Source organism: Silurus aristotelis (genome assembly GCF_946808225.1).
Source record: "Silurus aristotelis genome assembly, chromosome: 19".
Taxonomy (NCBI): domain Eukaryota; kingdom Metazoa; phylum Chordata; class Actinopteri; order Siluriformes; family Siluridae; genus Silurus; species Silurus aristotelis.
In genome coordinates, this window is record NC_139592.1 from 4442378 (window position 1) to 4469091 (window position 26714).

The window sequence follows — 26714 nt, forward strand, 5'->3', positions numbered from 1 at the left end:
TTTATACGTGCTGCATGGAGAGTGCTCTATTCCATGTATTTTTTAAAATAATGTATTAATTACATGAATATAAAAAAAATTATTTGGCACATTTTCATGACTCAGTACTGCTTTTTATTCTTTATATTTTACATGGAGTCTTTTTTATTTAGTATCCATTTTAAAAACTATCGGTTGATTAATCCACTATTGTTTGACCTCTGGTTATGACTAAAACAAGTAAAATCTTTTATATAATCAGATCATTGAATCAGTAATAAAACAACAAATTATATAACACAGTGATAAAAGCCAAACACTAATCAATGCAGTTTAAAGTCACTTCTCACCAGCTTCATATGAAAAGGGGTAAAAGGGGCTGTTAACTTGTAACATGTACATTACAGCACAGTGATAATCTATCTTCGCATATCAGCAATGTTAGGACGTTGGGGTCAGCCATGATACAGCGCACCGGGAGCACAGAGGGTTAAGGTTGGTGACTAGGTCTTGAAACTCCCAACGTTCTAGTCAGTAACCCAGAGCCTTAACCACTGAAAAAGCTTTTTCGTTTTGTGTTAGATGCATTACATTCATCAGTCCTGTTAGTTTTAATGCACGTTCCATTAAATTTCAATAACCATGAGTGTCAGAAGATGCTTTATTCAGAATCAAAAATCTGTTCATAAAACCTAATGATACAACAAAATTTTCAAACAAAAACAGCAAACAGGAAAAAATAAATCAAATCATATTCATAAAATCCTTATATAATTTAAGAGAATACTAAAAAAAAAGACCCTATGCACTAGTGCACTGTTAACAGCAGTAGAATTTGGCAAGCATGATTGTTCAATTTCAGTTCAAAAGCTTGGCAGATTTGGACCGGTTAACGAAGAGCATCACCATGAATGCTCCGGTATAACCAAATAAAATCTGATCGTGACCAATTAGCAACAAAAGATTGTTTAGCAAATAGATCAGCGTTGACCTCAGAAAAGGAAACTGCGTTCGAAAGAGATCTGTGGAAGCACTGAGAATCCCTGATGTGTGCTACAGTGTATTGAGGCCTGAATCCTGAAAGTACAGTAGCGAATCGATCACGATTTGGCCTGACATTTCACGACTCATCGCAGGCAAGCGAGCGAGTTTGGCTGCTCGACGACATTTCGGACTATTTTTTCTCGAACTCCTTCAGTAATTATAAGACAAAGCAGGAAATTCTGAATCAGTAGCAGTTCAGTGGTTTCACTATATTTTTTAAGGATCAGAAGGAGGAAGGGAATAAATGTATAACAGTAGTAGAGCTTTAAGGCAGTGACAAAAATGTACTTCGCAATAACGTTCTATGAAATGCCTTTAAGGCAGAGAATTATCTGCAGACCTGCCAGCCCTGGAGAGGACTAAGAAACTGTCTAAGAAACTGGACTGTGGGTTGATGCAGGGTTTTATGGTAATCACCAGGCAAACATGTTTACATGCAAACTTACTATCAACTTTTCCAAGCATACATTATATGGACAAATGTACAAAGACCTTTCCATCCATATGTGGTTCTTCCCCAAACTGTTACCACAAAAGTCGAGGCACACAATTGTATTGGATGTCTTTGGATGCAATAGCATTAAACTTTCCGATTTGCCTGAACTATGAGACCCAAACCTGTTCCAGCATGACAATGCCCCTGTGCACAAAGCCAGCTCTATGCCGATATGCTTTAAATGGGATGGAGTGGAAGATCTGCAATAAAGCTTCAACCCTATTGAACACTTTGGGAATAAATTAAAACCGCATACCAGGCCTCCTCACATCACCCACGTCAGTACCTGACTAACACCCTTGTGGCTAAATCTCACACAAATCTCTACCAGCACACTCCAAAATCTAGTGAAATATCTTCCCTGAAGCGTGAAGGTTTTTCTAACAGCAAATGGGGACTGAATATGGAATGGGATTATTGGTCAGATGTCCATATAGTGCAATAAATAAAATATGTATTAACAAGCACCTGGTGATTAATTAAAAACCCTTAATATGTGCACACTCCGGTTTCTATAGCCGCGAGGACTTGACTGAATGTGTCTGCGCCTGTCTGATTATCATAAGCATTAAAATTTTAGATTGATATTATCAGTGTCGCACAACTTTGGATCGGATTTGACAATTATAATAAAATTTTGACGTTGAAACTAACACAGTGGCATGAGCTGACTAATGTAACGGGGTAGGGGGTGGAGCTTCTAGTGCAGAGCGTCCAAAAGTGGTGGTGTTAAAATAAGTTGTGACACTAAAAGGTTGGCAGGTCTGCATCTGCACAGCCTTGTATCGAATGCTCTGAACGCCTAAAGTTGTGAGATTGTACCAACAGAATGAACTGTTTCGAATGAGTGTCCTGTGATGGCTAATTGAAAATGTAAAGCGTGGGTGAAGGTACCGCACTGTGTGGTGTTCACAGTCAGGTGGTATAAGGCATTGTCTAAATGATTCCAGTCAATTTCTTGCTTTTTTTTGTTTTGTTTTTTTTCTTTCACCAGCATTAATCCTTGTAATAATCGTTGAAAGCTTATAAGGCACAGTAGTCTGTTACGTGGCCCCAAGCCTGTAGCTTTGAGCAGTGCGGACAAACTTCAGACGAGTGACGCGCCCGAGCAATTGGTCAAATGATTAAAGGACTTAAGGCTGATTGCAATTCATTACGATTAAATATGAAACGATTTGGTCTGACGATAACAAGCATCACAGTCCTGCACCACTGGTCAAAAAGGCAGCACATACGGTGAGGTCTGTCCATAAGCTCAGTGTGATTAAATCATAGCGTTTTAGGATTAACAACAAAAAAAAAAGAGCCATTTCTAGATTAAAAAGTGGCAGGATCTTCACGGATGAGAGTCCTGTGAGGCTTTAAACCTTCACAAAGACCACCAAGTCGTCAAGTACACTCTAAAGAGGCGTCTCCTCATGTTAGTCACCCGCTCCCCGTGTTGTTATTTTTCTTTTGCGCTTGTGCATGCTATCCAATCATTTCCATGCGCTTGGTTGTCCGGAGTCATATGAGGTCAAAGAGGATAGAGTTCTCACTTAAGCCCCTCCCACACACTCTCTGATTGGCTGCCGGGACTACGGCGTCGAACAGCCGCCAGTTTGTCTCGAGCGCGAGCGGCCCACTGAGAGGGACCTGTGGCTTGGGGTTCGCTCAGACTGGCGTAGCGGGAAGAGTCTTCCTCTGAGCCGATGCCCGTCCAGGACGGCAGGGTCAGCGAGCCGGGTAGAGAGAGCGAGAGCCCGGTAGAGAGCGGAGACGAGTCAATTTTCTTCCCCTCTCCATCACTTCTTCTCCCCTCTGCTTCTTCACCCAACTGCGGCGGCTCCCATCCCTCCATCCGGTCCATCTTCCGGTTCGGTGTGATCTGACGCATGGTCATGGTGATGCTGTCCCAAAGGCAGTGGACGCGGTCTTTCTCGGAGTGCGCTTTACCCTTCTCCTTCTCCTTTTCCTTCTCCTTTTCCTCTTCCAAATTCTTCTTAGCAGCCCTGAGGGGGAGGAATTTATTATAAATTAAAACGCAATGATTATAGAATAAATTGTATGTACATCACATGCTTATTTTGTCGATTTGATTTTATTTGTATCGCACTTTGAACAAAAAATATTGTCCCTATAAGTCTTCAGAAGTTTATCCCTAATGAGTGACGCAGTGGTGAGGGTGGCAAGGAAAAACTCCCTGTGATGGTATGATGAAGATTCCTTCACGTTCCCAAAAGAATGGAGGATTTTTATAACAGAAAATGGGGACTGAATGTGAAATGGGATGTTCAAAAAGTCAAAATTTTGTCCATAGCCCTGGTTCATTAGGTCACAGACTAAGACTAAAAACACATTTGGGAGTAAATAAAGATTTTCCGTCCCTTTTTCCAGGGGTGTATTTTCTGTCCAGGAAAGCACTCAACCCCCAAATTCCATGTCCATACGATAGAATGATTACGATTGTTCTACAACAGATGTGCCTGGCATTTTGATTGTGATCTAAGGACAGGTATGATGATTTATTGCCTGCTGCTCCACTGTAGACAGGAAGCTACTGTTTAAGGCACAAATAGTTTCCCCAGTTTTGGAAGGAAGCACACGGTGTAAGACTAAGGGTGGGGTTTCCATGTGTAGTGCATGAGTGAGATGTGTGGTTAATGCCTGAGGGTGTTATTCACTCCACACTTTCCCTGTCTACATGTCGATTCAGCCACGCTTCGAATACAGTCCTACTGATCGTAGTCTGGCAACCGGAAGGCTGAGAAACCTGTAATGACTTTGAATGACTTTAATCACTTATTTTGCTATTAGAAAGAGCAATATTAACAGGCTTACCCTTTTCTGTGAGAGACCGTGACTCCTGTGAGCAGGAAGTGCTCGTCATCTTGTGAAGGAAACAGCTTCTTGTCTCCTTTGTCCTTCTTAGGTTTCACCTTCTTGATCTTGGAGTCCTGTGGGAAATGATGGCGATCAACATCAGGCAAAATCTATATATATCTATATCTATCTTTATATCTATATATCTCTCTCAAATATGAACTTAATGTCCAGGTGTTAGTGACACCAACATAATGACAGAAATTGACTCCTACAGTTCTAAGACCACAGGACAGTCATTTTCAACAATTAACACTGCACTGCCTCACACACAAACAAAAATATAATGATTTACTTAGTGGGACTTTTGGCATTCCTTGCCTTGAACAATCCCCTTCAAATCTGCCTCGTGTTCCGTTGTTGCCACTCGAAGCAATTCTTTCACATGGGTGTCAGTCAGAACAGATCGATGCTTTGATTTCACGTGTTTCAGGGTAGAAAACAAGGACTTTGTTTGTGGGGTTTTTTATGTGCGTGTTTACTTCGCTTAAGTTCAATACGGTATTTTCGTCAAATGCGCATGCGCGTGAGATGAATATACTGCAGGGGTGGGCAATTAATTTTTACAAGGGGCCACATGAGAAACCTGAATTGTGTCAGAGGGCCACACAAACGATAATATTTTAGGGATGCACCGAAATGAAAATTCAATTAAAAAGTCAATGAAATCCAATATGTTTTGTGTTATGCCTTTTGCCTTGGCACCATCACTGGAAAACTTTCCTGCCTTTTCAAAAACGTCCTCTACAGACGGAGTGCGCATGCTCGGATTGCAATCGGGATGTTTGGATTTCAGGTGATAAATTAATCCCGGCTTGGAGAAACTCTTTGCAGATACACCCCCTCTTGAAATTTCAGCATTGCATGTTTTGCAAATCGCTCTCCACACACCGCAGACATGTTGCTCTTATCCAGATAACCGTGTGCTGCTGCGCTTTTTTATTGCGTCATTACAATTGTGTTTCGTCTGATATACCGCAAAGTTTTCCAGTAGGGGCAAGCTCATTTAAGTCTTAAAATACCGTATTGAACTCAAGCGAAGCGAACACGCACATTAAACAACAAACAAACAAAAACTTCGATATGAACGTAAGAGCCGCATGAAACCAGCCAAAGAGCCGCATGCAGCTCGTGAGCCGCGGGTTGGCCACCCCGATGTAGCGTATCTTGATTTGCTGTTGCTCGTAGTGAAATATTACTTTAAACTAATAAAACGCATTATTAATACTTTTATTAATTAACTGCAATTAAGAAAAAATTAAAGTTTTTTTTTTAGCTTTACTGGCCCTCAGTCACCTCTCTTATTGTCAATTCATTATCTATAACCTGAAAGTCTCTTATACAGTCTGTGTGTGAGGGGTATTTGGCCAGAAAACGCATTCCTGCAGACGCCCTCCGGCTTAAGTTTGTCAGAATCTCAGGATTTTAAATACCAGGACGGCTTTGCAGCTTAAAAGGGTGAAAAACCTTTGGCCCATTTTCTCGCTCACCCTCCTGATTTCATCAAGGGGTTTGGGTGCATTTGTGTAGAAGAGGATTTAAAGACTTCAAAGAGCATTTTCCACCCTAGAAATGCTACATGGAATCAAATCCAATGCTTCGGTGTGGACTCTGTGACCTGGAAACTTCATGTGTAGCGCCCACCACGTGGTCTCATCTGGTGGCTCAACAAATAATGCTCTAGTTTACTGATGAAGCGGTTGAGGGGGGAGTATAAGTAAATCGTTTTATTTTCAAAGACGTGACTTAAAAGATTATTAACTTCCGTCTTTCAGCTGTTACACAAGATTAGCCTTTCTGCTGATTTTGTGCTAACGTTTTAAAGAGTTTTGGGGGCGTGGCTAAATGTAAATGAGCATGTCTGAACATGCTGCGCACTTTACTGGACTTTACCAGAATCCGAGTACTTTATTGATCCCCTTTCAAATTGTTGGGTTGCTGTTGTTCACAGTAAAATTTAAAAGACTGCAGTGATGATTATACAAGTTACTGCACATTTAACAATTATTATTAGCTAATCAGCTAGTGATCGACACACAAACGCAAGTATATCGAAAATTAGGATTTCCACAAATAATCTTAAATCCAGTGGAAGCATGGTTGGTTTAGTTTAGTCACACACACACACACACACACACACACACACACACACACACACACACACACACACACACACACACACACACACACACACACACACACACACACACACACACACACACACCCCTTTTCTAAAATACTGATCAACAAGGCTCACTGTGTGTCAGCCAACTGTAACTGTAATTACATACAGTTGAGGGTTAGGGATCATGATCGATGGCCCAGCAGTTGTCGCTTGGCAGTGCAAGAATTGGGAATTTTCCGGTCAGTTTAATCTCTTACCCACTGTGCTACCACTTAAATTAATAATCCTGATTCACTTTGCATAGCTACATTCAATATTTACGTCATGTTCTCTATTGAACTTGTGCTGAATTTTCAAGATCTATTTTGTTGTTCAATCGGGCTCTCTTTCAAATGCATCATTTGCGCTTATGTTAAATTAAAAAAAAGAAACTCAGAATTGTGTATTCATACATCCAACTAACTGCAGGAGCCAATTTTAATGTAGAAATTTACTGACATGATTTCATGTTCAGAATTCAACAGGACAGTTCCTGTGTTTTTGCGTCCACAGCGAAACCTTCTCCAATCACAGAACACTGACAATAAAATTTTCCCCGCCTGTTTCCAAAGGCACTTTCGTGATTTTTATGCCATTAATAACTCAGAGATCATAACAAAAGAAAACTAGTGAGGCCTGCGTTTTATAAATGAAATTCAAATAACAATAAAATTAGGTTTAAAATTGCTTTTTGGTTAAACAGTAATTTATTTTAAATATACCTTATTTACAGTCTTATTATTTGACTTTGAGTGATTTGGATTTGTGGGACGAACAACCAACCTGGATATTAAATAACTTTGTGCATACCATTATATATATATATATACACACATACACACATATATATAAACATATATATACACACACACACACACACACACACTACTTGTTCACTACTTGTTTTTCAAAAGAACGCTTAATTCCGCATATCGATGCGAGGAAGCTGGGCTCAGAGCGCAAGATCAGCCATGATACAGCACCCCTGGAGCACAGAGGGTGAAGGGCCTTGCTCAGGGGCCCCAAGAATGGCCGCTTGGTGATTTCGAGGCTTGAACCCCTGACTATATTGTCTGCAATCTCTGAGAATGTTGCTCTAGTTTGCATCATTTTATATATCATTTGTGCAAATGGCTTCAGAGTTAAAATGTCTTCCCAAAAAAAAAAGACTGTTCCCTTTGAACAAATTACCCTTTGACCTCCAGGTTAGGTTTGGGATGTTCGATTGCAAATATTGTGCAATTCAGGCAGTTTGGTATTGTTAAATTTTGATTAGTAAATTTCGTTTGAATATGGGGGAAAAAAAAAATGTAAAAGCAACATACACAGACTTAGCGAGATCATATAAAAGTGCCTTAGAAATCATGTTACCGCAATCCACTGCACCAGAAGAAGTGTGTTAGAGCTGATGTGATAGTCACAAAGGACTAATCTAATAGAGTAATTCTTTTTAAGTACATTTATCTGTCTTCACAGATGATTAAACACAGCACGACTCAACTCTAGTTTCCATAATTAGGACTTTTTTTCAAAAAGAAAACAGAATGTGAAAAAAAAACACGGTTATCTATTTATTTATTTTTTATAAAGACTCCACTGTTAGTCCAAAATCATCAGAATTACTGCGACTCTGATCAGCGATTTCTGTTTTCTTCCATTGCCCTATGCTATAGCTTTTCTGAGAACCTGTAGTTTGAAAGCAGACACAACACATGCCTGTTGCTATTCTCAGAACTGTTTTGCTTTGGTCCAGGCTGTGAAAGAATGCGTCCTGTAGATTACAGCGGACACACTTACTCATTTATACACACACACACACACACACACACACACACACACACACACACACACACACACACACACACACACACACACACACACACGCACAAGTCAAGTACACACAAACATCCTCTTTCGTAAAAGGAGGCCAAACTACCTAGATGAGCCACAGGCATCTGAAATTATTAACCCAGAAGTAAAAATATTCCACACACTGGGTTTTTTTTTTACCTCCAGATGTACATTAAGTGTGTATTCATATCAGACATTGCCATGAGTGATATTCCTGGCTTAGGAAAGAGCAGTGTTTTGCTCAGGTTAGGCAATGTGTCCATCTAAATATTCACAGAAATGATTTGTTTCGTACTATTCCTGGTATGTTTATTATCCTAAATGTTTCAACCAACCACAGACTTTCCTGGAGTCAGTTGGCATGCTCTATTACATTCTACTAACAGACAATAAAAAAATTCAACAAGCAGATTACCTTAAAAAGCAAAGAAATCAGTAGTCCTGGTTTGCTAAGGGGCATTTATTTGTTAGCTTGTTAGTCTATTATGGTTATTATCGGCGCTGTTTGGTATCATTATCATTGCAGCCTAGCGCAGGATGACCCCTGCCCCCACCCCAGATTGTGAATCATCTACTGTGGCCTTCACACACACACACACAAGATCTCAATGACTGAAGGAAAATCTTTCAGAAGAACGATGCTGCAATGCTGTGCCAGAGATCCATTATTTATGCCTAGGGGAATTCTAGTGGCTCTATACTTTTCATCCAGTGACATTTTGCTTATAAGTCACGTTTGATTTAGGTCTAAATCCACGTATGGACACACGGAAATGTGTACAGCCAATCAGATTACTGATTGAAAATCACTGCCAGAAAAGTGGGCAATAAGCTTCAAACGCTTCGGGGAGAATCTGTGTCCGAGTCTAGGCTTTTACTGAAGGTAATGTAGGAACAACGAGTCATGGAAGTCTACCTCATTTAAAACCCCATCTATAAATCTTGTTCAAAGGAGAAATTCCTCATGCACTCCACAACAAGCTGCCACTATAAGCTTTAAAATATCTAAATTAAAGATAGTTAAACTCAATATGTGGCTTTTGCATTTTTTAAGTACCGTATTTTTCGGACTATACCCACGTTTTAAACCCCGCGGCTTAAACAACGAAGCGGCTTATTTATCAATTTTTCCTGGGTTTTTCCCGGTTTCAAAAACTTCAAGCCAAAAAACTGAGCCCCATAACATTGGACTAATTAAATTTCCGAACGGAAATAAAAAAAAAACGCACCTCACCTGTGTTCTGAGCTGCACGGCATCGGGGAAAGAAAAGTTTTTTTTAAACGCACGACGATGCCAAAAGATAAACTCCCGAAAGAAATAGTTGTGAAAGGAAGGAGGAAGACAGTGAACAATGACTTTCTTGGTCGGCTACTGTTTAGATACATGCCGTTGTAACGCGTTGAGTCTGGGTGAAGGAAGAGCTCGCTAACTCCAGTTGCAACAGAAATCATATAAGCACAGACAGGTTTCCAAAACTCTTGCTTTTTTATTTTTCTTGGCAACAGCGTAACGGGTTAGTCAAAGAAACTTAGAAATATACATCAGAAAATAATAAGGCCATATTCCTCGTTCTTGCACACGTGCAGTAATACCGGAAAAAAAGCGGCAGGCTATTCTCAAAATGCCGCTTTGCTCTTAAAGGAGACGCAACACATTTCACCTGTGTAACAGACACTGTCGTTAAAGCCTGTGTAAAGTTAATTAGTTTCACCTGCGGCTTATAGACAGGTGCGGCTTATTTATGTTTAAAATATAAATCTTTGTCAAATTCTTATATATGGGTGCGCTTTATAGTCCGGAAATTACGGTACACTTTTATACATAAATACCTTGAATTAAGGTTTTATATAGTTCGAATAAGCAATACATTGAATTAAATTGTTCAACAGATTAAACGAAAAATTAAATAATCGTCCGATGAATCGATTATCAAAACCATCGTTAGTTGCAGCCCTACAATAAATAGATAAAGAGTATATAGTGGTACTGCGTTATTTTATCAACCTGATGTTGATGTGTTGGTGTGATTGAACACACAGCATGACTTCCTGTAGCTGTAGTGTAGCTTCTCATTACTGGCTTAACTGCAGCAGGATTTGTGTTACTTTTATTCCACAAACATGTAATACAATAAAAAATTGTGGATTCTCTAATGCCATCAGATTCATGGACATTGGGGTGTGGAGTTTTAAAAAGCATTTTGGGTGAAATATACTTAGTAGCTGATGTCAGATGCCACATTCCAACCTAAATCCATCTGGGGAAAAGGTAAAAAAAAAAACCATTCCTTTAAAACGTTGTTTGTGAACAAACGTTTTTGTAACCCGCTGAGACTTAGACTATTTCGGGACAAAACCTATTGTATACGCGTCGGGTGTTTCAGTAGTGTGTGCATGAGCCTGTGTGTGTGTGTGTGTTTGCATTACCTTGGTTGAGGGGCCCAGTACTTCCTCTGTTACTTCGGATTCTTTATCCTGAAAAGCAGAAGCCGGTGAATAACACAATAAGGAAACGCACATGCAAACTGCTAATGGGGTGAAATATTTTTAGTCGAGTAACATAAACAGAGACGTGTGTTGTAAAGGAGGGAGCCATCGACGTGCATAGATCGCTCGGTGCCAGACTTCACTAAAGCATTTCAGGATTCGCTACAGTGAACAGATGGGTTATTTCTCCAGCCCAGACTGCAGAAGAAACCAATACAACAAGACTCCATTAGCTATGACCCACTAAAGCTGGTATAAACCATCTTCAAAGTGACCTCTGACTACTGGATCAATAACGCTAACTCTTGCTAAGGGTCTGGTTGAATTTATTATCCTTGTGTCACAAAAGCTTGAAAAAACAGAGGTAAGAAGCCAACAGTGTCTCCAAGGGGTGTGTACTAGTAGATGCTGCTTAATTTTGGATCAAATATATATATTATGGCCTGTTTTATTCTACTTATTCTACAGAAGTTTCCTATTTCCAGAAAAAAATCAAATTATTAAAGAGTTTCACTTATTAACAAACTCAGTGACGCTTGTTTTCCATTTACCTTAAACGATGTGGAACGTCAGACTTTCATTTATTTGTAATGCACCTTTTGTTGTTAGCTATCTCATTCATTTGTCCCCCCCCCCCCCCCAACCCCCACATAAAACAATTCCATGGTAGTTAAATAAAAATGCAAAATGTTTCACTAAGACCAGAATCTCAGAATATACAGTTAAATATCCATGAATTTTTTGTTTAGAGTTAAACTCAAGAGCCATGAAGATGGATTTGGACTGTAAATAATACAAATAGTTTGCTACAATAGCTTGAGGCTTGAGTTTTAAACACACCTTTCAATCAGTAAACAGGTGATAACCTCAACAATGATGGAACGCTAATTAATGGACATTAGGTGTCACCCATATGAGGGTCGGTTCCCTTTTAAATCTGGTTCCTCTCAAGAATCCCGAGTTCCTCTTAGGATTTCTTCTTCATAACATCTCAGGGAAATTTCTGCCCTTGTCAGTCACCGATGGCTTGCTCATTAAGGATAAACCTATCTGGGCTCATTTATAAATATGTAAAATGTATATTTGTTATCTAGTTAGTTCTGTAAAGCTGCTTTGGGACAAAGTCCGTCGTTTGAAGCACTGCTCAAATAACTATGAATTAAAATATTGAGCATATGTGTACTTTAGTTCTGTAAAGTACCTTTGGGACTATTTTCATTGTTAAAAGAGCGATACAAATAAAATTTTAATTGGTAGAGTGCGCAAGATGTTTATGCCAGGAACTGAATTATACAGTATGTATGTAGCGTTAGAAGCTAGCTGGCTATCTAGATCTTAGCTAACATGTTAATACTTGTCATGTGTAGAAAGAATTTCAGTTAGTTCTGGTCATTACTTACATTATAGCAGCAGTAAACAATCACTCGATTTTCCTCTGTCTTTTTGATGATAAGACAAAAGGAAAATAAAGAAAGCATCACAATATACATTTCTATTGTATCATACTTATACACTATATAAACAAAAGAAATCTGTCATCTGACAATTGTATAGGCTGTTTTTTGGATAAAGTTAGAACAGGAACTAGATTACATAAACTAACACTTTCTTTCTTATACAAGAAAGCAGCTAAGGGTTAATGGTCTTGCTCAAATGCCCAACAGTAGCATCTTGCCGGTGCTGAGGTTTAAACTCATGACCTTCTGATCAGAATGTCATAATCACTGAGCATTTCTATAGAATGTCTTTGCACCCAGAGATTTCCATTTTTCCCTTCAACTGAGCGAACAGACCCAATCCTGTTCCAGCATAGCAATGCCCCTGTGCACAAAGCCAGCTCCATGAAGATATGCTTTACATAAGTTGGATTGGAAGATCTTGAGTGACCTGCTTTAGAGCTCTGATTTCAACCCTATAAATCCCTTTTTGGATTAATTGGGATGTTGACTGCACCCTAAGGCGTCCTTACTTCACCTACATGAGTAAATAATAAGATACTGATAAAACCAATAAATGCAATCATTTTATATTTTGTGGACAGAAAGTGTGAGAAAAAGGAGAAAAATCTACAAAAATTTTGTGGGTTTAAAAACTATGAGATACTTCAAATATTTTACATGTTTTGCCCTCTGAACTCTGTTCTGCCTGGTCACGGTGGTGACAGACTGAGAGCGGGATCGGGGATTTTCCCAGCCTTCCTGCGAGTTAGAGAGCATGAGAGCGACTCGCGTGATCATTCCACTCTCGATGTCAAACCTAACCTAATATCCAAACGTCGTACGACTGACATGATCTCAGAGTCGAGTGGAACATTCCGCCGTCCTCTGTTGCTGACCACGGGATTACAGCGTGCATACTACGGCTAAGCAGTTAAACCTTCTTAGCCCTGAAGACAAACTAATTCTATTCAGGGATGAAGAAAATCTTATGAAGAGGATCTTTTTCTCTTTCTGTGAAATAGAATATGAAACTCTAGCTCTGGCCCAGATGAGGCACAGGGTAGATCGTGTCCAGGATAGAGGGGTGCACTTTCTATTACAGTGCTGAATGAATCATCATCTTCCCCCAAAAGCACACAACGGATGGTTTATTACAATCTTTATAGTCTCCTCTTAATGGCTGCCCTTGTTGATGTTATAGATCCACTGTGAATTTTTTTTAGAATGATTTTATACATTACTTTAAGTCTTCAGCATCATCCACTTGACTCCTGAAAAGAAAACACGACCCACTGTACCTTTAGCATATGTGATTAATATTTGATATCTTATTACACTCATATCAAAGCCAAATGATGTCTGGAGATACTTTGATGACCATGTGACCCGTTGGCAGGAGCCCCTATATATTTAGTTAAGTCACTGTTAAGTCCCTGTTCTAGTGTTTGAGCAGAACTTCCTCCATCATTTGCTTATCAAACACTTACTATTTCTTTCCTAGTCACAGATTTGTAGACAAAGATGAGGAAGTAACCTTCAAATACTGCTTTTTCCATCACCAAATGAAAAAAGGAAGTGTACATCATTTTTTGCACTGAGGAAAACATGCAGGACATTGTAGAAAATTATCTCATAGCTTCAGGCTCAGATTTCAGTAAAGTGCGCTTTGATTGCTTAAAAAAAAAAAAGAAAAAAGAAAGAGAGCAGCAGGAATAGTAATCTTACAGCATTATGTAACTTAATAGGTTATGAAATGAAACCGCTCATGTGACTCTCTGTCTTTCTTCTAGATGTGGACGTGGGAGCTGCAGTCTGCTCTCTGTCACAGCTGTGTCACGAAGATGTTTACAGAGCAGGGCATGCTGGGAACAACAAGGATGTACACCAGGCTGCCTAAACCGGGGTGAACCTGAGGACTGCGGGGGCTCGCCTTCCTAATGGTCATAAAAATCGAATCCAAAACCAAGTGTGTGAAAGTGGGAGATTTCTAAACACACTTGAAACAAAGGGAAAGTGTGGAGTACACGGCGCTTTGCTCTCAAACCTCACTGTTTCCCGTGTGCCGTATAGTGCTGAGATGAAACTAAAGAATCGCTAAAACTCGCAAAAGAGCTTAAGCTGTGTCCAGTCTGTGTCTTTAGATTTATTTAAAGATTTCAGAATTGAATCATTCAGGATTTCAGAATGTGGCTATTAACAGAACAATCCACCTTGAATGACTTGCGTATTAACGTTTATAAAGAGTTTAATGTTTGTCAGATATTTTTATTTGGGTTATACTGGGTTATCATACACTACCCACAATGCCATTTATCTTTCTGTCGTTAGTCTGCCCAGGTCCCCCACCTTCTTACACAGATCAGCTTGCAAAGCCTCAGATTGCATACTAGCGTTTCCATGACTGCCATTTTGTAGACCACTAAGATTTGATGTCTTTGCTGTCTCAACACTCTTTGCATTTCTTACTAGTAGCAAATTGAACCATGCTGTAAAGTCATAACTGAGAAAATATTTTTTATCAGTATGAGATGAGTTCAAGCTTTTCTTTAACAAACACCATTAAATAACATGTGGTTCCATGCAACTAAACAGTCTCGTTCGAGCAATGTTCAAAAAGTACTAATGTTTAGCATAAACTGCAAGGAAACTTTTCACTGTTCATGATGGCCATGTAAATGAAAAAAAAAGCAATAAATTTAATTATAGGGTGATTATAGATATGGCTTCATATGCACCAAAAATCTATACTCTATATTAATTTCTTGTTTAGAAAACTGTTGTGTAAAAGCACAAAGTCACTGGCAATCGTGATCTACTTGTCATTAGACCACCTTTGTAAGGTCAGCTTGGTCTGACCAGCTGCCAAAACACTGGCTTAGCTAGTCAAACTGGTAGACCATGTATTTGTTAGGTTATTTTCCATATCTTTCATATTATTTAATGCAAAAACTAATAAAAAAATAAATGATTCATATCTTCATTAAATAGGCAGAATCAGCAGACAGATTCTTTACAAACACAACTTTTGACTCAAAATATATATAAAAAAAAAAAAAAAAGAAAGATCAGAATCCCATTTTACTCAGAATGTAAAAATTAATGAGAGCTAGTCAGCTAGCTGACAAGTTGTGAAGTAAATGTAGCTTTGTTGGGACCTATAAGAGCAACACATTTGCTCATATTGTATACCGGTAGATAAAAAAAATGTTGTGTAGAAGCAATAGGTCATTGGCAATCCACTGCTCTTGAACTATTGCTCAATAGTATGTGCAATAAAAATGGCCCCGTCCCCGTTTTGTGAGCTAAGCTTAGTCTGACTAGCTGACTCAGCTGGTTTAACTGATAGACCATATATTTGCCAGGTAGGAACTTATTTTCCTTATCGTTCATATTATTCAATTAAGAAACTAATTCATAAATGTTTCACATCTAATTAACTTCACTGTTTTGAGGTTTTCTAGAAGAAAAATTCACTTGTCTCTGAACTAGCATTAGGACCAACCAATAAATTAGCCACCCACATATATACATATATAATTTATATAAAAGTATATATATATATATATATATATATATATATATATATATATATATATAGAGAGAGAGAGAGAGAGAGAGAGAGAGAGAGAGAGAGAGAGAGAGAGAGAGAGAGAGAGAGAGAGAGAGAGAGAATTATACTATATAGAAGTATTAGTGTTCTTTTTTGTTGTTGTTGAAAAACCAACATTTCCAGCTTTAATGTCTGTGGAAGTAATAAGGACTGTGTGTACGATATCCTGTTTTGTTTGTATGTTAGATAAAAGTGCCGGGAAAATGAAGGGAATGAAAAAAAATGCAAATGAATGTAAATGAATCACTGTTCAGTGGTTCTGCTTTCATACATATATTAGCAGGATTCTCCTTCTCTACAGCAACAGAACTGAAGTAGAGCGGGTCTCCAGCTTTAGGTTCCTGAGAGTCCACATCTGTGAGGATCTATCCTGGCACCAGAACTCTTCAGCTCTGGTTAAGAAGGCGCAAAAGTGTCTATGCTTCTTTAGGAGCTGAAGAAAGTTTATCTGTCCCCTGAGATTTTAAATAGCTTTTACTGCTGCATCAACAAAAGCATCTTAACCAACAGTGTGGTATAACAGCTCCTCGGTGTGTGAATGGAGAGCCCTACAAAAAGGTAATCAAAACAGCATCACTGGCACCCAACTACCTGCCAGTGAGCACCTTCACAACAGTAGATGTCTGCACAGACCGCACAAACTCATCAGGCACTATTTACATCCCAGTCACAAAAAGTGAAATGTTAAAGTTTGGACACACCTTCTCCTTCAGTGTTTTTTCTTAATTTTTTTTTTTTTATCATTTTTACCATTCTTTTTCTTCTTCTTATTTCGGCTTCTCCCATTAGGGGTCGCCACAGCGGATCATCCGTCTCCATACCCCTCTGTCCTGTACATGCATGTCTTCCCTCACCACATCAATAAACCTCCTCCTTGGCCTTCCTCTTTTCCTCCTTCCTGGGGGCTCCATCCTCTTCTCCCTGCAACCGCACCACTCCATTGCCCTCCCTCTCATTCACACACATGTACTCTGACTTACTCCTACTGACTTTCATTCCCCTTCTCTCCAGCGCATACCTCCTCCACTCCAGGCTCTTCTCAACCTGCTTACTACTCTCACCACAAATCACAATATCATCCGCAAACATAAACCAGGGAGACTCCTGTCTGACCTCTTCCGTCAACCTGTCCATCACCACTGCAAACAGAAAGGGCTCGGAGCCGATCCTTGATGCAGTCCAACTCCACCTTGAACCAGTCTATCGTTCCTACTGCACACTTCACTGCTTTCACGCTGTCCTCATATATGTCCAGCACCACCCTTACATACTTCTCTGACACACTTGACTTCCTCATACAATACCAATTTTTACCATTGTACCGTAATATTAAATAATCTCAAACTATAAACGCGTATAGAATTATGTATTAAATGTGTTAAAAGTGTTTAGTTAAAAATATTAAACAACACAGCACCAAAACTTATGATGAAAAAGGCTTTCATGAGGACTGTCCCATGACATGATGACAAAGAGCTACCTCTGCTGCAGAGGATGTTTATTAGAATTAACAGCCCTCAATTTACATAAATGGTTCTCTGAGCTCAAGTGGCAGACATATCAACATCCAGTTCAGAGGAGACTGTGTAAATCAGGCCTTCATGTTTGAATTGTGGCAAAGAAACAATTACTTCAGAAGAACAACAAGCAGAGGAGACTTTTTGGGTCAAGAAACACAAGGAATGGACAATAGACTTTGGTCTAATGAGTCCAAATTTTTGATTTTTGGTTCCAACTGCCTGTCTCTGGTGGACATACAGTACAGAGGGTCAACAGATGGTTCCTGGTTCCCACTGTGAAGCATCAATGAGAAGGTGTGATAGTCTGGAGCTGCTTTGTTGGTGACACTGTTGGTGATTTAGTAAAAATTGCAGTACAATTAACCAGCAAGGCTACCACAGTATTTTGCAGCAACATGCCATCCAATCTGGTTTACACTTCATTGGACCATCATTTGTTTTCCAACAGGACAATGACCCCAAACACACCTCTAGGTGATGTAAGAGCAATTTATGCAAGTAGGAGGGTGAGTGATTGCTGCGCCTGATGTCCTGGCCTCCACAATAAGCCGATCTAAATCCAGTTGAAATAGTTTGGGATGAGTTGGACCAGAGAGTAAGAAAAAGCAGCCAACAAGCACTCAACATCTCTCTGAGAACTACTCAAGATGTTGAAAAAATTTTTTCCAGGTGACTCTCATGAGGCTGACTGAGCAAAGCTGTCATCAAACAAAAGTTGACTACTTTAAAGAATTGAAAATCTAAATCATTCTGGGTTATTTAACACATTTTTTGTTAACTACATTATTGTTTTTCCTACACATTCGGTCATAGTTGGGATGTGTTAGTGTTAAGATGGTTCTCACACTGGTTCACACACATTCCTTTGTCTGTTCAGTGTCTATAGAATATTTATGATGTTAGTATGTCGTAGATCTTATGGAAAAACCTCTTCAAGAATTAAGTTTTGTTTGGGCATGATAAAAATCTAACAAGATGTCTTCAGTATCGATGTTGAAAATGAATAACAAATATTAGAAAAACGACTGTAGGAGAAGGTGTGTCCAAACTTTTGAACCGTGTGCATATATTTATGCATGTATATACACACAGTACCAGTCAAACGTTTGGACACACCTTCTCCTACAGTGGATTGTCTAATATTCGTTTTTATTTTGTAAGCGATATATAGATATTATTAATATTGTATACATATACAATATTTTCAATGCCCATGGCCTTTATTTTATTTGTTGTACATATTTATCTGCACAATTTTTCTGTAGTTTGCACTTCTGTAGATGCTGAACTGCATCTTATTGTTGTCTGTCTGTCTGTCTGTCTGTCTGTCTGTCTGTCTGTCTGTCTGTCTGTCTGTTTACACATGGAGCTCCAGGCAGCCTGATGTAATCCACTAAAAGTCTAAACTGGACAGAATGTAATCCTCTGAAGTAGGCTGGGGGACATTTTCCAGAAGTGTCCTGCAGTGAACGATGGCAGACATGTTTTCCACCTGCATGAGTGCGACTACATTCACCATCCTTTATTCCTCAATAGAAATAAAAGTAGCGCTGGAAGGAACTACACATCTGAACCGCCGACAGGGGTGCTCAGGGGGCGTGGCCACATCTGCGCGAGCCTAAGCCTCGAACCGTCGCGCGATGACTTTTCAGCCCGAACAAATGGCGTGAAGCTTCATAACATAACGAGTGGCGTTCGATATACAATAAATAAGATATTTGCGTTCAGGAAAAAAAAAAGACACGGGGAAAAACGTCGGGGCGCTATGTTATTTGTTTAAAAAAAATAAATTAAAATATATACACACACACACACACATTATTATATTAATGAAAGGCGGCGCACGCGCGTCTTTTGTTTGATCGCGCTCCGCGCGCGAGCTCACCTTCTCGGCGCGTTCCCGACGCCAGGGCGCGTCCCCTTCTCCTTCAGATGTCTCCTCGTCCACCAGAACTTCGTTTTTAGTCCGCTTAAACATCTCGAACGCTTCAAAGACTAGAGAAACGAGAGTAGGATTCAAAAGGGTACACGGATTTAACAGTCAGACTTTGCCCCGTGGAGGAGGTGGATTTTGGGGGAAGATCACAGACAGGCACCGGTCCAAAACGTGAGACAGAATAAAGCCGAGCTCCTTGTCCTCGTTGTCTTGTTCCGTGTGGTCAGGAGTGGCTGTGTGTGCTCTCAGCTTCTCTGGCCGTCTTGCGCCTCCTCTGTGTCGGATCTGAGTGGATTGGAGCACCTGAATCCCCCCGATACACAAACTCCTGCTCCTCCCTCCGGCCCCTTTCCCATTAGCGGTTCAGACTGCAGTCCATCCTGCACACTTGGGTTCTATCTAGGGCACTTAGATAGGGTTCATGGATAAACCAATTCGTTATTATTAGTGTGTTTCCAAAACTATTAGGAGAAACATTTCTCTAGGAAAGTTCCTTATTTAGTCACAGAAGACATTCTCGAAGGACACATGCCCAGAATATCAATTAATATAAACGAGTTGCATCAAAATATGTAATAAGTAATAATATGTAATAATATGTATAAGTAATACATGTCATTTGAGGCTGAACTCTATTAAATTTATCGTTGACCGCCTTTAAAATTGATCCATGTGTCTCACAGTGTATGTGCAACCATGATTCTTAATCATTTACCCACTGGAAGGAAAAGCAAAACACGTGACAGGAGGTTACATCACCAAGACCCTTTCTAACAGCATGGCTTTGATTGATTGATTGATTGATTGATTGACAGTCAGACAGACAGATATATAAAACATTTTTCTTTTGCACGTAGAAGCTACTGAGCAAAACAGTATGAATATTTCTATCAATATTATATATGCTGTTGTTCCAAAGTTAGCGTCCTATACTATATAATTATATGTATAACATCGGTCTGCATTTCCAACACTTTTCACTAGCAACCCTTTCACCAAACAACCAAGCAGCCCTAAAACACTCCCCAAATATAAATCTCAGAGTTTTACTTATAAAAACCCATACCAAAATCTAGGGGGGGAAAGGAAGTGCTAAGCACGATCACACCTCTGACCAGATTAATGAACTATCCATTAATGAACTATCCATTAATGAACTATCCATTAATGAACTATCCATTAATGAACTATCCATTAATGAACTTGTTTATTCACTACTGTATTTTTTTTATCTATTTATTTAGCAACTAGGAACCTTGTAAAACCAACTCCTCAGACCTTTTCAGTACAGATCACTTTTCTGGACTGTATTTATATTATTGATCTGAGCTCTAGTGCTTTCTATTCCTGAACCTTCCAATGACAGAACACATTATTCCCAGGCCAACATGTTTTTAGGTCTACTGTCCCATCAAACAACTGTAACTATCCAATCTATTAGGACTCAATAATTCATATTTATGTTTATACTTATGGGATTTTTATTTCTAGCGCTGTAACTGGATATGTTTTATACAAACCTTAGAGTTTTCAGTTAGGTTAAACCTCCTAGATGCTTCATAATCTATAAATAATTTTTTGACCACACAGTTTCATCTGAACCTTATATTCAGTCTCTCATGGAAATCTCTGTTTATCGGTATATTATGTATATTATATATATATATATAATTTTTATTCTATCTAGGAATCTTATCCATTCCATTTGAAAAATGTATTTAATGTGCGATTATTTTGCACTTCCATAAAATGTGAACACCTACCGAGAAGACACTTATCTTCACATATATTGCACCACAGCTTTTTCATGGACCGTGTGTGTTCATGATCTAAAATCATAGCCAGATGCCAATTTTCATAAATTAAATTCTGACAGAGTTTTTTCAAAACCTTTTCAACTCTGAACAAAAATTTTCCAGAAATTTCACTTGGTATGGATAGAAATACTGTTTTACCTTCTTGAAAATATTTTCAATTTAACGACGATTTCGGAAAACATGCTTGTATGAACGTGTAACAACGTGCGACTCGTGAAAAAATTTGCTCCACCGAATTTGAAAGATCCTGAAACCCCAGGTCATTCTTTCATATCCTCACAACATTAAGATCACTGTAGTTCCCTCTGCATTGACATTTTCTAGTTTAACATCTAAACAGACTGTTAGAGTCCTTACTTATCCAGAACACATCACACAGTTCTGCTGTTTACTCAATTCACAGGGAATCAAACACACACCCAGACTTCTCACTTACTCATTAATACCTTTCACTGCCTAATCTCTCCTACACCCCTGCATAGAATTTCAGCTCTCATGGACTGAGTGTGGTGCCTAAGACCAGATTGCCATTAGATCATCTAGTGCCATAGCTTCTAAACTTTGGAATGCAATTCTCCACGACCTTCAACGCTACAAACCTACTACGCTTCATCATGTGGCTAAAACATGACAAAAAAAAAAAAAACATGACGCAACATGGTACTGGCAATATCATGCTTTAGGGATTTTTCACCCAGTACTAAATCAATGATATAATCTAGCATTTCCTAATTACACATGCATTGACCACAGATTCCACCATTTCGAGAAAATAACCTGTTTACATGAAGGTGCAACAATGAAAGTCTTAACCAATAGCAAGACCTGCAGACATGAGCCCACGTCCTGGCAATGCTGTTCTTGCGTCATTTTGTCCACTTGACCACTTTTAGCCTTAAAATAAGAAACGTCATTAAGGTTATTTTTCGCTTTCCCTAAGTTTCCGCGCTATCCAAACAGGACTAGGTGGACGCTGAAAGACTCCTGTGTTTAGTTCAAGCTATGACGGGAACACACAACCACAAATTCTTTCCTTTTTAAAAGAAGTTCTGTGTCTGAGAGGACGGGTTTCACAGATTAAGATCTTCTTCTATAAATGCCTTTTGAATGAACAGTTTACGCTTTGTTCCATGTTTATTGCCTGCCCAAACAGCTGCCCTCTTTAATAAGTTTTGAGGAAAAAGTTTTTTTCAGTAGCCTGCATGGTAAAGTGCTGTTATTAATTCAATAAAACATGTAAAGCATAGAAATCAGGGCACTGAAGCAAGCGTAATGATCAGGCCGTGACCGATCGGAATAAAACACCACCAGTTGTCCACCAAAAAGCTACAATCTCAACAATCTACAATTCCAAAAGTTTTTTTCCCATAAAATCATGGACCCACATGTTTTATTCTGCATGTAACATAGCAGTATGTTTATAGACACATGATGTTCATGATGAAATGTCCCTGAGACCAATACGTTTCTATTGTTTCATAACTCATAACATATACTGTTATGAAACAGCAGTTTTCTTCACCTGCTTTTCTTTTTTTTTCTCTCTGCAGCTTTTCATTATACTGAAAAACCATAAAAGCTCAGTCTACTCTACACCAACCCCAGGCATAACTTTATGGCCATCAATCAGAACATTATGACCTGCCTAATATTATGTTGGTCCCCTTTTTGCTGCCAAAACAGTCCTGACCTGTCGAGCAATAACAGCATTAACTTCTTCAGCATTCTGAGCTGCAGTTTCTCGTCTGCCGGCCTTCACTCTCTACGTGCATCAATGTGCCTTGGCCACTTGCCGGTTCACCACTGTTTCCTTCCTTGGACCACTTTTGATAAATACTGACCACTGCAGACTGGGAACAGCCCACAAGACCTACAGTTTTGGAGATGCTCTGACCCAGTCGTCTAGCCATTACAATGTCAAATCCTTCATTTTTCCTGCTTCTAACACATTAACTTTGAAGACAGAATGTCCCCTTGCTGCCAAATACAGTACATCCCATCTATATAAGAGTTGCCATGATGACTAGATAATCAGTGTTATTCACTTCACTGGTCATATTGCTATAATGTCATAATTTTATGCCTGGTTGGTGTATACTGATCCTGAATACTTTCCCATTATATTAAAATGTACTGAATGTTACAACATGCTGACACTGGAGACTCCATACACCGATGTTAAATACGCATCTTTAAACAGAAAGCTACAAAAGTCTACTGTATTTTAATCCTATTGCTAAACAACAAAACCTTTTTGTAATACTTTTATTATTATTAGCTTAAGGTAACTCATGTCAGTGATACAAGTCCCTGTGAATGTGCCGTTTCTATAGAATCAATAACGTATATCAATATATTAATATTATATATTTGAATTATGGATAGAACTGTGGTTATAGAAAATGAATGTACATCTTGTGTCCAATCAGAATTGAGAATTTAGTCACACTTTTACAAAGACTTCTTCTGTGGTACGGCTTCTTCAGTTGCAAAAATGCTGATTCATGGAACAGGGCCATGTCAAGGCAAGCATAGTAAATGTAAATAGACACCTTGTGCAGAAGAAGACAATCTGCTGTAATAACAGAAATTTGAACCATCATAACCAGAATGAGCTTTCTGCAAAGCAAGACTTTCTGCAAGTTTCTCAGGTTTGTGGTTGTTGAGAATACCGTGACATTTCTGACAAGATGTACAGTTTTTCTTGACAGTTGTACAGTGATATCCAAGATGATGCACTTGTACAGGATTTACACACAAATTCACCAGTTAGGTTTTTTTCCTCATTCTACAAATTGAGCAATTATAATTGTTTTTTATGTAAAACATTTGCCATTTGTATAATTTTTTTTTATTTGTCCTAGCACATGAGAAAATTAGCCAAGGTTTTGACTAGATTGCATTAGTACAAATGCATAAACACCAAATGCAACACAGTTCCACACCAAAACCTACTTTATACAAGCTATTAGCTTTAAACTGGTCCTCAGTTTATGGTCCTCAGTATAATTTATGGTGTGTTCCAGCACAGATTTGCAATAGAAACAGGTTTTATTTATCACATTCACCCCAAATTGCACTTGAAAATGTGTTATCTGCTTATGAAATTCTGGTGCTGGTGTTCAGCACAGTAATGTACCTCAGGCTGAATCCTCCCTTGGCACATCATTAGTTGCTGCCAACTTTTTAGGCGTGTCGATGTAAACAACTGAGCTGGAGAGAACTACCAGAGCTGCTACTCAGGCATTCAACAGCAGTCAAGCATAAGTTAAAGGAAAAGTCCAGACTTTTTTTTTTTTTTTTTTTTTACACTTTTTGCCCACAAAAGCTGTTGTGTGCTATATGTTTAACTTATAGTATAATAATAGAATAGAATAATAATCATGTTAATTTCCCTCATCTAATAAAAAAACAAATGCAAATCCTGTTGACCTGGAGCTCATTTATAGGAGTCTAAGGACAGCAGTGAAAAATCTTATTACAATTATATTAAAGAAATCCAAACAAAATGCGAGAACTTATTTGCAATGTGTTCCTTTATAAAAAAAAAAAGAAAAGTAGTCATCTCTATCTATCTATAGATCTAATCTATCTACCACATGATTGTCATTTCTATCAGTTCTAAATGTACCTTAAATCAATACTGTTTTAATAAATAAAGTTTTTTTTAAAACAATGAAGTTTTTAATATTCTAATCAACATGGCCATGGACAAATATTGATGCTTTATTATCAGTGAAACCAAACTCAACATAAAGCATGTTGACAAAATATTCTTGTAAATGTTTTTAAGGAATTATAGTGTTTTAATTTAAGAAACTCATCAGGACACCAAACGGAACTTTTGCCATGTTTCCACACGGACGGGTTTAATTGCCGGATGTGTGCATCATGGCGGATTTTGGTGCTCGATTTGAGACATGGGATATCAGTAAAACAAATCTTTAGTGATTAAAAAAGATTTTTGGGTGGATTATTATTTTTTTTTATATCCGTGTTAAAAAAAAAAAAGACATCATGAATAAATGTGAGTTGTGTTGAACGTTTTCATTTCTTCTCATATTTATTTATTTAAATTTTTAATAAAAAATAGTCAAACAGAAATGAACGCTGTTAAAGTGCTGTTAAAATGAATAGATAGATAGATAGATAGATAGATAGATAGATAGATAGATAGATAGATAGATAGATAGATAGATAGATAGATAGATAGATAGATAGATAGATAGATAGATCAGTGAACAACCAGCAACCAGTATACATATAGTTAATTTACAACCAGTGAAAAATAACTTTCATGCAGATGTTTTGTTGGTCTGATTGGTCATAAGATGGCTTTTTCATTTTCTACAACTACTCACTTGTTCCAATATGCTACTGTTTCTATAGTAGACTTTTATATTGAAAGACAATCGTAGACTTATAACCTACAGATTAAATCCTCGGTTCTCGGCTCTACTGTCAGTTAGTAGGTTTTCAGGACGTTTGCACTTCCTGGAATACAAGACAAACATTTTTACTTCAGCAGATAAATAGAGTTTGATGAGGAAACATCTGTGTAAAAGCGTTTTATTGTGAAAGCTCATTTTGTCTCATGGTCACTGAATGTAACTAGTTGGTGTCAGTCACCAATATTATATATAAATATTGTAATTATTTGAAGATAAAACACTCCGCTGTAGATGTGCTCATGCGATCCTACGTCCATGCGAACACTGAAAGACAATAGTGACAGAAAGGTCACCTTTACACTTGTTGTAAGTAAACATTTGCTACGGTCATTCTTTTGAGGCTGCATAAGATTCATTGCGACAAGGTCAGACCAGTTGCAACGGCAACAAAGCCAGAAATACACTAGTGTGTTTGTGTGCACTTGTGAATGTGTGGGTTTGTTGGGCACATCTGATGGTCATACATACATGTCACAGCAAATGACCTGTATTGGATATGTAAGCACAAAGAACATCATTTCCCATAGGTCAAAGGATTATCAGGAGAAAATAAGCCTCAGGGAAAGCAATTAAGTAGCATACAGAGACAGAGAGAGAGAGAGAGAGAGAGAGAGAGAGAGAGAGAGAGAGAAAGAGAGAGAGAGAGAGAGAGAGAGAGGGGGGGGGGAGAGCTTACATGATGAAGATCTTGCATTAAGATCAAGGGAGCAGGAGACACACCTGGTGAAAGTATGAAAGTGTGGCTTAGTGGTGAAGCATGCACCCTAGGGCTGTTTTAAAACAGGATTAGATGAAATCAAATCCATGATATATACACTCTTAATCAAAGATTTCACCATCTCTTAATCACACACACTTTTGCTGAGGTAATCGTTTTAAAAAGAATTGGAAAGATATATCATGATTTTTCAACCAGATCACCATTGGATTGGTCAGAAGATTTACAATAATGGATTTCTACAAAAACAGTGTTATACAGAGCCTGTGCTGGTGAAAAATTGTGTATAACCCTACAGGAGATGTTTCTGTATCCTTACTTTAAGAAGTCCCTAGTGTCA

General features: G+C 38.5%; 1 protein-coding gene across 2 annotated transcripts; it reads right to left on the reverse strand.

The window, feature by feature from the left end:
* Nucleotides 1-626: 626 nt before the first annotated feature.
* LOC310714931 (testis development-related protein) lies at nt 627-19861 on the reverse strand. Of its 2 annotated transcripts, XR_014530164.1 has the most exons (5): nt 19338-19861; nt 10824-10871; nt 4340-4455; nt 2024-3510; nt 627-1783 (listed from the first exon to the last, which is right to left on the reverse strand). XR_014530164.1 is itself a non-coding variant. In XM_083521020.1 (4 exons), exons 1-4 carry the CDS (start codon nt 19428-19430, stop codon nt 3054-3056), a joined length of 714 nt encoding a protein of 237 aa, XP_083377146.1. In that variant the 5' UTR covers nt 19431-19861; the 3' UTR covers nt 627-3053. The 2 variants fall into 2 exon arrangements, 1 of the variants encoding a protein (XP_083377146.1); XM_083521020.1 differs by having other exon boundaries at nt 627-3510.
* Nucleotides 19862-26714: the final 6853 nt, after the last annotated feature.